General features: G+C 28.5%; 1 protein-coding gene across 2 annotated transcripts in view; it reads left to right on the top strand.

The window, feature by feature from the left end:
- Window positions 1–9,049, top strand: part of LOC111623507 (epidermal growth factor receptor-like) — a 61,110-nt gene extending 52,061 nt beyond the window's left edge. For both annotated transcript variants that reach the window (XM_023366107.1, XM_023366106.1), the window contains one exon: window positions 7,915–9,049. In XM_023366107.1, coding sequence (XP_023221875.1) covers window positions 7,915–8,174 — 260 coding nt within the window. In that variant the 3' untranslated portion in view covers window positions 8,175–9,049. The remainder of the gene's footprint in view (window positions 1–7,914) is intronic.
- The last annotated feature ends 5,821 nt before the right edge of the window (window positions 9,050–14,870 follow it).

The raw sequence follows: 14,870 nt of genomic DNA, 5'->3' as shown, positions 1-14,870 counted from the left end.
AATATTTTGCAATTAAAGTGTAGTATAAAAAAAAATACAATACATTAGTATTATATTCATAGTTAAGTAAATAATGAAAATAAATATTTGTTGTGATTAAACTTACTAAGAAATTAGATAGATAAAAAAAAAAAAACTACAACTAGTCTAATAACAGTAATTTTTATTATTTATATCTGTTGTTTAACTTGTAAGCTGTCCAGTAGTTTATGTCATCCAAAACAAAATTTTGGATGACATAAACTAGAACTAAAAAATAATTTCATTTTAGTACTTTTCTGTTATTAGCTTTTCTCTATGATTCTAGAATAATTTATAAAATGGAAGCAAAAATTAAATTTTAAATATCAATTTAAAAATTTAATCTTATAACATTAATTATTAATTGATTATGCTATATTACTAAACTGAAAATGGAAAATGTGTATTATTCTATTTTAAATAGATCCCAATGAAAAAATCTATTGTGTTTATTGGCTCATAAATATTCAAAGAAAAGTTTTATTAAAATATTTTAATATCTAATAAATTTTTAAAATATAAATAACAATAATAACAGGGTATAGTGTCTGAATTGTGGATTTATGGTATTTTAGACAGATTTGGAGTTGTCGAAAATTATTTTATTTGTATTTTTTTTAAATAATTTGAAATTCATTGTCATTATTTTTTATTACAATTATATATATATGGCAATGAGATTATACATAGGAAAGAATTCAGTTGAACTTTTTAAATTGTTAAAATCAGAGTTGGAGTTAGTAGATATTTGAACTATTCCACAACTAACAGAACCTTCAAAAATATACAATGACAAATGCTTTTGATCCTAATCGGATCTGCTTCAGGTCAAAATGTTTGATAAAATTAGAATACTAAAAGAGCAAATTTGTTGGTATTATTTACTAATGTATAAGCTGTGAAAAGATTTAAAACTATTCCACAGCCTGACTAATGCTTTGTTAATTGATATAGCAAATTTCTTTTACAATGGGTAAATAAAAATTACAGTCATTTTAATGCTTGAACAAAAAAAGTATACAGCTTGTAAAATGTTGTACTGATACTGTAATCCAAGTAAAACAGTGTAATTGAAAACAAGTTCAAGAATAAAGAATCTCGTTTCAGAAAGTGGTTCACAATACAAAAATAAATGGTTTAACATAGTCACTATCATTATTTTACGTAAAGAACATTCAGCATTATTTGATATACTAATTCATTTTGCATTTAGTATAATTATGTGTTTAAATTTAAATGAAGCTGAATAATTAATGACTTAATTTTGTAGCTTACATTAGATAATAGGTAAATAGATGGACTTAAGGGATGTTATCTAAAGTTTGAAAGTGTAATCTTCCTTTTGCAAATATATATTGGCTACAGGATGTTAAATATCTTTTAACTTTGTTCAAAGGCTGCGATAAAAGATTTCTCATTAAGAAGATTTAAATAAACAGCTGGCAAAGAATAATCCAAGATTATTTAATAATTTTTTGATAGTGGTGGGCCACTTCTCCAAAGATGCAGTGTTACTCAATAATAAAAATTTGTTGTATGTCAGTTATCTACAATCATTATTTGATATTACAGTGATTTTTTTTCCAGAAGCAAATATTTAATAACTTAACAAGAAATGATATGCCTAGTTACATTCAGGACCCGGCATGGAACAATTTAGATGAAAAGCTTGTTTGAAGAAAAACAGCTATATTTTTTACACTTTGTCTGTCAATGATTTCTCCATACAGGAAATGCATATAAGATACTTAATCTTATTAATGCATGAAATAGTCAAAAATAATTAAGTGGTGATATTATAAACAAGTTATATTCAAATCCTCTGTTTTTAACAAAATTTCCTTGAAAAGGAACAATGATATCACACTCTTCTATACAAAGTTGAAGGCATTTTTGCCAATATAGTTGAGAACAATTTTCTTAGTGTATCAGTTAAGCTATTGGATGATAATTTATTGGAATTGACCTAATTCCTTTTTTATAGCATTTTTAAACAAATTTGTTTTCAAGATAAAAGAAATTTATCACAAGATTTAAATTAATTAATTATATTTAAAATATTGGTTAATATTTCAATAGGAAGGTATTTGATCATTTCATTTCTAATATTATCTAAGCCAGGTGATTTATGAAGTTTAATTTTCTGACAGCATATTCTAGTTCTGCTTGAGAGATTGGGTCATCTAAGAGAGAAATATATCTAATAGAAAGGTTATTTAAAAAAAAGAAAAAAATAACCATGTGAGGACCAATAAACTGTTTTCTCAAGAAATTTAATCAAACTTCTCATGAAATTATGTTTACAATATGTACCTTGGTTTTAAATTTGTTAACTAATGAACAAAATTCCTTTGTGCTTGTTGTGCATTGCAATATTCATTCAACAAATCTCTGGTTTGATTCTTAAGGAATATCCTCAAAGAATGATTCCTTCTTTAATCACAAACAGTATGTATCAAACTATTGTTTATCAAACAATTTTGTCTTGTAATGCACCGTTTGATCTTCCCAGATCTAAATCTAATAAATGGTATTATATAAATGAAAAATGAGTACAAACAATTGCTAGGCCTGGATTTTGTTATTTCTTTTTCCTCATTGCCTGCATTCAAACACACTTGTTTAGTAAATGATAACTTGTCAAAGCAAATGACAACTTATAAAAAAAATTAAATTATTTATTAAATTTTAAAAAAAATTTGACCCAAAGCAAATACATACAATTCTAGTTCATGAGACTAAGTTAGTTTGTTAATAATTTACATTAAGCCAATAAGTTATAAAAAACAGAACTATAATTAATCCAAAATTAATAATTACAAAACTTTCCTGACAATTGGGAACTTACTCTAACTTAAACTTTATTCTCCACAAGAACCAACAAAATAACTCAAAATCAAATCTCGTACAAAAACGTTTTTTGGGATCTAAATAGCCTAACCATCACACTAGGAATGCCAAAAATGTAATCAATTTACTTGCTAAACTTTACTTGCTTGAAATTATTACCTTGCTCTACCTTCTACTGGTAGCTTCATCTCATCTGTTCTGGTTTCTCCATTGTCTTCTATGTCCTGAGTTTGGCATCACATTAGCTCATTTCATTCTACCCCCTTTACATATATACATGCTAACATTTAATTTTAATTTTTATCAATCTGTTTCTGACAACTTCAGTCCAATCTTTTTATAAATTACTGAGTTTAAAAATTGATAATGCAATTAAGTGACTACTCTTTAATTCCCTTTGGACATTGCTTAATTGGAAATGCCATTTTAGATTGACAATGACATTCTCACAAGTGTCAATCATGCACATAAGTAGTTTTTGGAATTTAGAACTGGCGATACAGTTTTTATCCTTAAACAAAATCAAACATCCTCAAATTAAATATCTATAAAACAAAAATAACATTTGGACTTGACTCCTTTTTGACATTCCACACTGGGCTGCTGAAGTCAACAAAACTTCTAAAAACTCCCAAGTAAAAATCTTGAACATTTAATGAAAAATTTGTCTTCAATGATTTATTTAATGAAGTAACTAATGAAATACACTTTTCGAGAATATCCTGATTCCATATGTTTTGAGTTTTCTGTAGTTTCCGTACTCTTGTTTTCTGTGCTAAAATTAAATATCGTAGAAGTCAGAAAATGATCTAAACGAAATTTATCTAGAACATTGAAGACCTGCAATTCATCTTGTTGATTGTTATGTAATGTTACCAGTTCTGTTACTGACATACCATTTTATGAAATGAAAGTAAAATTTGCCAGATAATCATTATCACTATGACAGTTTGTTTGTTAAGTTATGACAACACGACACTTGGATGATCTGCCTAGGGGGGTGCCTTCCAGGAGGTCTTTCAAGGGAAACTGGCCCCTATTTAAGTGTTACAGATGCTATGGCAGTTTAATATATATAGTTTGTAAGATTTAATCAATTGTAAATATTTTTCTCCCTTTGGTTAAGTATTAGATCATTGGATTTACAAGAATTAATGTTTTAGTATTGGAGCTAGAATAAATAGTATGATAACAAATTTTTATCAAAATTGAGCTCAACCACTATAAAGTTATCCAATTTAATTAACAATGCTAGTTGACCTAACTTCCAGAAATTTCAAAAATTAAACATCCAGATGGTTGGTCTGGACCAAAACTGATTTCCTTGTTAATTGTTTAAAGATAGGTAAATTTGGGTTCAAGATGGAAAACTTTCTTTTATAAGAAAAACTTAACCAGGTTTCAACTATAGCAAATATAAATGTTTTCAAAATATCTATGAAATCTTGGTCAATCATAATTAAACTAAATGTTCCCTGGCAATTAAAGAAAAAATTCTCATTGAAAGTATATTATTAATCTTGTCCTATTTACTAGAACCATCTAAAATCTTTATTAATTATTAGACAGTTGGCTTTTACTTTCCCGGCTGTTATGTATATGTTACCGCTAAAGCTCGAAAGTCGTTAATCTGCAGATTACCTAGCTAATCTGCAGATTAACTATCGTGATCCGTTAAAGTTGCTAAAATTGTTCTATTTCTCAAATTACCTAGGTAATGTGCAGATTATCTAGGTAATCTGCACATTACCTACTAGGCATTTGGTAAAGTGAAAATAAGATCTTTGCTGGAACAACAGCAACGTTTCTGTACGCTTAAATTAACATAATGTTATTTATTTAATTTTCAATATCTAAAGAATCAAGTTAATACAATCAACAAATTAGTTGATTGAATCAATCATCAATCAATTAAAAAAACTTTAATACAAAAATCAAACGGTTTAAAATATTACTACAATTAGGGAAATGAATTTGCAAAACATATGATAAAATTGTACTTACTTATTAGTGCAATCTAAAGATTGGTGACACTTTGAATTACGTAGCAATTGGTTTTTGCGACAAGCACGCCTATTTGTGGTACATTTAGATTTGCAGTCACATTTTCTGAAACCCTGCCCAGTACCAAGGGATTGTTTTATTGCTGTTTGACGTAAAGATATTTCTACAGCAGGGACATCCATCTTCTTTCGTTAAAAATCTCTCTTTGCAAACACTGAATTCAGATTTTGCATACAATTGTTTTAAAATACCTGTTTTAGTATCAAGTTTATAAAAGCCATCCTCTGTTTTACTAAGAACCACAGCTAAAATTTCGTGCATCAGTTTTTGCATCAATCTTCTAATTTTTCAAGGTCTTCTTCAGTTTTTATCGAATGTAATACACTTTGTGGTATAATAGAAGAAGACTGGAAGAGTTGAAAAATTAGAAGATTCACAAGAGACTGTGATTATGAGATCACAGTCAAATCTTACTCAAGAGGACATTCCGTTATCCCCTGCTTCTACAGAATCACCTATAGAAATACAAGAATTTATTGATAATAATTTTTCAATAAATACATTCACTTTACTTTTAGTATATGAATATTTATTGATTAACTTTTGACTCTTAACTCTTGATCCTTGATTATGAGTAAATAATAAAGTTGTTTCACAATTGTTTCAAAAAACAATTGTGAAACACTGGCACATTTTAGTTTCTTGATAGCAGTGATGAACAGAGGGATAAGCAATAAATCTTGTCTTTTTATTGAGTTCATAAGGAATCTATTTCTTACAAACTCAATATTTGTCCAAGTTTTCACCTATCCAGTTTGCCAAAGATGGCCACAGTTATATTATTCATTTGTGTTTGTAAAATTTCTTACATTGTACAGCAAGGATTTAAATTGATGGGTGATCTCAGGATGTCTTTGGCAATGATTTCTGAATAGCCAGAATGTCGTCTATCTTGAAGACTTAACAGAATGGAATTTTATAAATCATTATTGTCATATTTGCTGATAAAACTCTCTCCAACACTTGAAAAATCCTATGTGAAAGCAGAGCTGCACTACTACCAAATTTGAACTCAAAGAAAAGACACTTGAATTTGCTCTGAAACGCATTGCTAATTAAAGGACAAAAATTAACAAAATATGAGCAAAATATATTTTAAAAATATTTTTTATTAGACCAATAAAATTATAAAATTTAATAGCGAGGTTGAGTCTTATGTTTTAAACGTGAAAATGTGTATGTCGGACGTTCAGCGTTGCTTTCCTGTAAGCCTAGAAGTTTGACAATGGTGTTTGGTGTGTTGAGCATGCTTTCACTGACTATCCAAACACCATTATCAAACTTCTAGGCTTACAGGAAAGCAGCGCTGAACATCCGACATAGATGTTTTTGCACTTAAAACTTTGGCCTCAACCTTGCTATTATCTCTAGAAAGATTTCACTAAAAATTAATCTTTTTGCTTCTGATATTGTATTACTACAAAAATTAGTGCTTAAAAATGTTTAAAATTGTTGAATAGATTCAAATTTAATATCAGTTATTCACAATCATATATTGCTTAAGCATTAGTATGAATGAAGGTAATTTTTTAGGTTAAAAATAAACCAATAATTCTTTCAGTATTTAGAAAATTACATGCTTGTTTGAATACTAAATTTTTCATTAATATTTTTACAATAATATTTTGTTGTATATTTACACAAAAACAAGCCCACTATTATGTGATTCTTACAACTATTCTTTTCTTATAAGATCTTTTCATCACCACAATACATCTTAATCATTGTTTCAATACTTTGATACATTGTTTTTAATATTGTCTAATTTTTTTTTTAAATTAATAAAATATGTACTGTTTTTAGTGTAATTTCTTTCTTTTAAATAGTAATATTTTAAATAAAATCCAAGAAAAAGAATATAAAATTTATCTTTATTATTTTTCAAATATTCCAGTTCCTAGATCTTTTTTACTGCCCTGCAATATAATTTACAATATAGAAAGTTTGTTTGTTTGGGTATGGCAACACAACACTTTGGTGATCTGCCTGAGGGGATGCCTTCCGGAAGGTCTTTTTAAGGGAAAGTGGCCCCTATTTAGGCGTTACAGACATGGAGAAAAGTCCACGTGACCAGCCCGTCCGAGTGAGGCGCGAACCCACAACCAAACTCCCAGTGTTCTGGGTACAAAGACCATTTGGCCACTGGTGGGCTATATAGAAAGTTATGACCCCTTTTTTCAGAAAATACAGTTCTGAGAATTAAAACATTTCTTTTCTGTTGACATTAATGCCTGAAATCATCTGTTTATACAACCACAAAAATCAAATTCAAATGATATTTAATTAAATTTATTTTGTAAGAAATGCATGTTTTAATTATATTAAGAATCAGTTAATTTTCCAAGAAATTAATAATAAACTGAATATTATGAAATTTTTAATTAAGGGTTGGTCTTAATAATATATATACAGTACAACAGAAAAAAATATCATTTAGTTAATTTTTCCTGATGTACAGTGCATAAGACATTATCATATTTAATAATTATCTGGATCAAACTACAGAAAAACAATTTTCTGATTTAATGATTTATATTTAACTTAAATGAAATATTTTGCAATATTTAATTTATTATATGACAGTCCAATTTTTCTTTATGATTGAATTGCATATTGATTATTTGATATTTTTACAAAAATTTAATATAAATGTTTAGTTATATGTATATAATTATTGTATACAATGTTATAAATACAGTAGAATCACATACAACGTGGGGATTCATTATGCATTATAGGAAATCATGTTATCGAAACCTGTATTATCACATGATTTGTGAAAGTTTAAACCTTGGCCTATAAGTTGAAAAAAACGTATATCTCTGATCGACAAAATTTGAGGGTTTTGCTTGCTTTATTTATGCATTGTATGGGACTCTACTGTATTGTTATTGAATTGGGATGATGATTTATTTACATAGGAGTTAAATAGAGGAAATGAATATTTTTAAACAATTATGATAACTTTTTTCCTTACAGACCCAAATGACGTTCATCCCAAAGATTATTCTTGTTACATGCCTGACTTTGTTCCTGTAAAATCTCCTGTTCAAGGCCTGGATAATTTGGAATATCATATAATGAACAGGGACCATGATTATATTAATACACAATCGTTACCACGAAGAAATAATAGTAGTGACGAAGACATAGATGAGCATGAATACTATAATGATTATGATAGACTGAAGCGAGAACTCCAACCGCTGAATCACTGTAGAAGTGAAACCACAGTGTGAAAAATTATGTTAATCTATTGCACGAAAGACATACAGAACAGTTCTAATGCTGTCTGTCAGATTTTTATTCTGATGGCCAAATTTTATAACTTAGTGCTCTACAGCATAATTTAGCAGCCAATTTGCTATTTATACAAAAGGACATCAGTGTGGTATTAAAGAAAACAAAGAAGAGAGGACCAATTTGCCAGCATTTGTTGTACATATCCATGCTGAAGTGCCTTATTTTTCATACGTGTAGATTTTTGTGTTCATCTTTACTTCAAAGTGCCTGTTTTAAAGACATTTTTAAAATGAACTCAGACAGGAATCGTCAATCACTGTAACAGTTGATGAAGCGGACCATTTTTTTTATTCCACAAAGTATTAGGACTACCAGCAAAAACGAACTGAAGTGCCATATTGTACAGATTGCAAGTTATTTTTTTTTTTTTTTTTGTGTTTTGATAAATCTTATGGCATGATGAAATAAGGAGCTAAATCGTTTTAATTATGTTGTAAGCATTCCATAAAAATGTACAAATATTCTAATGTCTGGTACTTAACAGAAAACAGAATATACTTAAAAAACTACTTATGTTTTTTATAATGCTGTGATTTTATTGCAATTTGTTACTATAAATTTTTTAATATTTTGGAAAATTTTTTAAAGTGCTGGAATATAAAATATTCAAAGATTTTTTTTTAATAATAGAAAATAGTCCACTTTCCAACTGATGTGCGCGTTGTGTAGAATGTCTACATAATTCTTTGATGTCAGTGATGTTTTTGTATAGTGAAAAGCAGAAAACTGCATAAGGGTTGTGGATGTATATTTTTGCATAAGATATTTTTATGTGGTAATAAATAAACTATGTAGTTGTACTGATGACTTATATTTTTACTGGAGATCATTTTATATGACTTACTAAATGCACAATATTCTTTATTATTCTAATGAATTATTCATGCGACAAGCTATTGTTTTGGTCTATGTGAAGTTTGTTGTCACTAAAAGCAATACAAATTGTATTTCAGAAAAAATAAATATCAATAATTTCAGACTTTCCATGTTATAAAGCATACTCTTTTAAATTAATATTTACTTGTAGAATTCTGTTTATGCTGCTAAAGCTGAACAGATAATTACTGTCAGATTGGTTTCTATTAATAGATTTGCAATAAAGCTGCAAATGTGGGCTAAATAACTAAAGATAATCATTATAAAAAGTTTTGACTAAAATAAAATTATTTCATGATGAAATATTAATGGTTAATGAACAAATCAATCATTAATATTTTTACTCTATACAGGGTGTATCAGAATGACATTTTAAAAATTTGGGGATTGTAGAGGATGAAATTTTGAACATTTTGATATAAGGAACCCTTAGTCTGAAATGTGATAAAAAGTTTCTACAGCACTTTGCAGTCAGTATGCTGAATGGAACTGCAGAATACAGTATTTTATGATAACTTTTATTGACAAAACAGTACAGTACAATCAAACTGTACATAGAATCAGTGGCTGCACTACTTTAGAGTAAAGGTTCAATGTGACGACCACCAACTTCGTTACATAATGTGTAACACCGAACCATGTTTTGTCCGACTCTCTGTAAGATGTCATGCTCCCTTCTGATGGTATTAAATGCTGTAAAGATGTGCTCTGTAAGCTCATGAACAGGTGTTGTGTACACAAGGGACTTTACATAACCTCAGAGGAAGAAGTCAAGAACAATAACATGACGTCAATGGACGGAAGGGTAACTACCAAAGCGAAAGGCAGTCAAGTACTTCCTATCTCTGTAGAAACTTTATATCACATTTCCGGCTATGGGTTCCTTATATCAAAACGTTCAAAATTTCATCCTCTACAATCCCCCAAATTTTTAAAATGTCATTCTGATACACCCTGTAGTTAAAATACATTCTGATGTATTTGTTTATAGAAGTTGAATGATTATAGAATTTACTGTATGGAATTATGGCATTATGTTGTATATATAAAATTCTATAATAGAATGGTATTATGTATTATGGTTAGAATGCTAACTGATTAATTTCTATACTTTGTGATATGTCTACAAATTTCAATAGTTTGTAACAACAAAGTTTCTTTTTATCCCCATTAATCTGATGTAATCTCTAATAATTTTAAATTGTGAAAAGATATATCTTTGTTTACTTGAGTTAGCAATTAAGATAGTATCAGTGTAATTATATTTCAAGAAACAATTATTATTTTCGATAGCTATAAACTGTTATAAAATGGATTAGATACACTTCTAAAGATAATTTTTAAAATTAGAAATGAACCATAATCCAGTGTGTGTATGCAGATGTAAATTCTTCAATTTTTTTTACTTCTGCCATACAATTTACTGCCCATCCACTTTGGTTCCTAGACCAGGAGTGTGCCTTTTTGTCTTCTGTGTAATTGTGGGAGCACTCATTCTTCATGAGTCATTTACCCATGTTCTCTAACATTTTTTGACTTGGGATAAAACAGGTGGCTGCATATCTGTATTTACTGTTCTGCACATACATGGACTGTATATGGATAAGCCAAATTTACAGCTTTATGGCTCTAATTGCTCATATCTGAAACTGATCTATCACTGGGTTGAAAACACTTGTGTTGAATTAAAATTAAGATGTTGAAGTAGAGTTATTCTAGGTGTGTTTGTTTACTGTTTTGCATCTTGTAGTATAAATCTTTTAAGAGTAAGAAGGAATCTATCAACAATTATCAATATAGAATTTCATTTTAATAATTTTTTTCTATAATTCATTCATTTTTTTATGAAATTAAAAGTTGATCATCTGTCATGCTTGGTTTCAGTCTTGTCAGATTATCCAAAATTGCTAACTTCTTATTAACTAATTACATATCTCCTGTATCTCTAAAGCTATAATACTATTATAATAATGTACTGTACATATTCAATAGGAATACAAGAGTTAGGTTGTGAATCAAAGAAAAGTGCACAGATGAAATAAAATGAAATGAAGATAAAAGACAACGTAACCTGGAAAAACCACATTTTAATACTGATCCTAATTTATTGTGAAATTTCAAGTCATCCACACAGGTTAAAATAATAGAATATAAATCAGGAATTATATTATCAATGCAAGCTACAAAAAATAAATAGCTGAGAGCAGAACTTGGCAGTTTACCACAAATAAAAGAAAAATTGCATAAAATCTCCAACTTTTATTTTACAAGTGCAGGTACATAAACTAATTGAACTAAGAAACAATTGCTAGATGAATATCAAAATATTTTCTAATGATAGGTAATAATTAGAAGAGAACAAAATCAAATGCACATTCTGTATCCAACTAAATAACATATACAAGTTTGTTTTCAAAACATTTTAAATTTCTACTTGAGTTTTAATCAAATTCAAATAGAGCAAAAGCAAATGCCACAATATTGAAAAGACTTCAGTCTTGCAATAACGGGATAATATAATTATACAAACAACTATCACGAGAGAAATGAAAATAGGGCAAAAGTTGTCGTTTATTTCTTTGTTACAACAATAAGAAAAGACAATTCATAATCAAGAATAAAATTAAACTGAATAATTTTGATAAAAAAAACAAAAAGGATAATAGATTCATCTGGTGAAATAATAATAATAATAGTCTTTATTTCATTCCTGCTGGTTTTTTTCTATTAAGGATAAATGAAAATTTCAAATTGCTTTTGGACATCAGAAAATGAAAATGAATAATTACAATTATAGAAATCTTTAATGACAACAACATCAGGAGAAACACTAAAACACAAAGACTTCAATTTATTAAAAGTATCATAAATAAAATCATTATTAATAACAGATTTATGTTTAGAGATAGAGTAGAGATACTAGGAAGAAAACCCCAAAAAGTTTCTGGGTCAAAGGCAAAACAGCCAGTTGTAGAATTAATTTTTGCAACTAATATTTACATCTTTCTAAACTGCACTTTTATAAAAATTCACTCATAAAACTTTAGACAAGTTATATATTCTGCATTAAAAGGTTTTTAAGATAATTTTTGTAGCTAATTTCACATTCAGAATAAAATTTGTTTTGCAGTACAAAGTGTAAATACAAATAGCATTGATTTCCAATATTGCCAGAATTCACTGAATTGATTTATAAGACATTTTTTTTTGAAAATAGGGAAAACCATTAGAATTCAAATAATAATGTTTGTAGGCTAAAAAAGTATTAGCAGCAAGAAAAAGTTCATAAGCATGAGTAACTTTTTGGTAGATAGGAAGAATGTAAAAATGATTGATCAAAAGAACAAAGGGATAAGCAGTTTTCCAATTCATTTTAGCCATAGGAAATGACATAGAATGTTTATATCTATCAGATAATGTAGTGACTTTATCTAATTCTAACAAATAGCTTTGTGATCAGAAACACATCATCCTTTTACAAAAAGCAAGTTCTAAGAAAGCATTATATCAAGTGGGACAATTAATTCTTCACACAAAATAAAAAAAAAGTAAAAATATCAATAAAATAATCATGTGAATTAAAATATCTATTTGCAATGCATTAATATTACATAAAGTAAAATCACAACATAAAAAGTAACTTAAATGTAGAAAAATTAATGTAAAAACTCAAAAATCTAAATAAAATTTGATAGTATTAAGATGAAGAACATATATGCATATAATCTCGAATGTTCATCATCTTGAAAAATGATACAAGCAAATAATCATAAGATAGAGAATAGATATCTCAAACAAGTAATATAGAATCAAGATATTCAAAATACTTTAATAATATTAATAGCAGGATGAGAGAAACAAGATACTAAGAAAACATCAGCCTACCATTTTGGATGACCCAGGAATTTTTCATAGATTGTTAGTCCCATCTCACCATCTAGTCACCCCATTGTTGTTTCAGCTGGACCCACAATGGCTATGTTAAAGTGGGACTCTCTTAATGCCCACAGGAGAACCCAATGTATTAATAATAAACCAAACATGCCATAATTGGGCTACTTTACTGCTATTAATAATTAGATATTAAGTAATTTGATATTAAAGGGAGACATTAGGCATCATCTCTTATCAAAATTAATAATAATAATAATTTATTAAATAATTTTAGAATAGTTTGGAAGGAGAGCTCACTAAAAATGTAGTGTTATATTAAGTAGATAAAATAGGTACCATAAAATAAATCCAAACCAAAAATGGATGATGATTAACAAGACAAAAACGTAGACCCCAGACAATGAAAATCTTTGAATATACGAACAATCCACTTTTAGCAGGACTAAAATATATAGTAAAAGGCAGAGCACATAGCTGGAGACTGTGGTATTTTATTCTGATAACTGGTAAAATTAAAAGGCAAGATTTTAGTCAGCCATTCTTCTAAAATGAAGAAAAAGTGAACAAATGATCAAGTTCTGTATAACACTCAGTTTACCGACATACTGAGTGAGAAAACATTATTGCATATTGCAACTACAATAGTAGTACTGTACTTGCAGTTCCAAAAACAATCAACCAACTGGTATATATAAAAGTACATTTCTCATTTCTAGTTATCAATATTAAGCTATAAACAGCTGGATTGACACTCCACAATTCAACAAAAACAGTAGAGATGTTCATTTCCAATTTGAATGTAGTTCGTCAGTCAGCAAAAAAGGTGACAAAAAACTGATTAGTATTTTCATAAAAAATCCTGAGTTTGAGATAGTTAAAAGGACATCTGTAATCTATTCAGTGGAGAACCAACACAACCCTGCATTTTCTGTCCATTGCACTTTTGCCAAAGTTTAATTTTCCAGTTATTTTATGTAATGTTGATTTGAATACTCATTTTCTATTTATAAAAGCATGTTAGACATAAGTACCAATATAACAACTCATTGCTATATACTACAAGTCAAGTTATGCCCTTACAAAACACCTGCTACATCTTTCCAACCACCAGGATACATTAACAATGCTATTGCTACACTTATCTGCACAACTTATTTGCTTCCATCCTCAATATTTTATACACGAGGAGTTAGATCCTGCAAAGCTGAATATACAGATGCAAAATTTAAATATGTCATATGTGGCACAGATGTCACTCTTCCCATCTACAGTGTTAATTACAAAGAAAAAGGAGCTAACATTTATAAACCCATCCATTCCATACCTAGGACCCATCTCATTGCCAGAAAATGCAAGCTTAATCTTTTGATCAAACCTCAAGTATCCTTATGCATATTCTGCAATGAGATAAATTATCCATGCTAGAAAAAGCGAGGTTTATTTGATTCCATAATAACTGAAGAGCAAAGCCTATATATTGGAACCATGAAAAGAAAATTACAAATTAGACTAGGAGCACTTGTTATGGATATCATTCTGGTGTTCAACTACAGAACTTTCTAGGTGTGTGGTGGAACGAAACTGTGTACCTATATGGAACGAGACTTCTCTTCTTGTACAGTGTGTGTGGACAGAAAAGTTACTTTCATCTGGAAGGATTTATTGAAAAACTAGCACCATGTAACACATCCACACAAACTCCCAAGAATTCAGGTATCACTTCTAAAATTTAGATAACATGTCACCATGATGATATACTCTGATTACTGTTCCTACTACTATTTTTTCACTAAGTATTATTTTAAATGTAACTTGAAAATTTGTATTCCACTTTTGAACAGTTAAAATTTCTATTTAAATTT

The sequence above is a fragment of the Centruroides sculpturatus genome, unplaced genomic scaffold (assembly GCF_000671375.1).
Source record: "Centruroides sculpturatus isolate CEXI.00-Female unplaced genomic scaffold, Cexi_2.0 scaffold278, whole genome shotgun sequence".
NCBI lineage: Eukaryota > Metazoa > Arthropoda > Arachnida > Scorpiones > Buthidae > Centruroides > Centruroides sculpturatus.
This window is presented reverse-complemented; position numbering and strand designations above follow the sequence as displayed.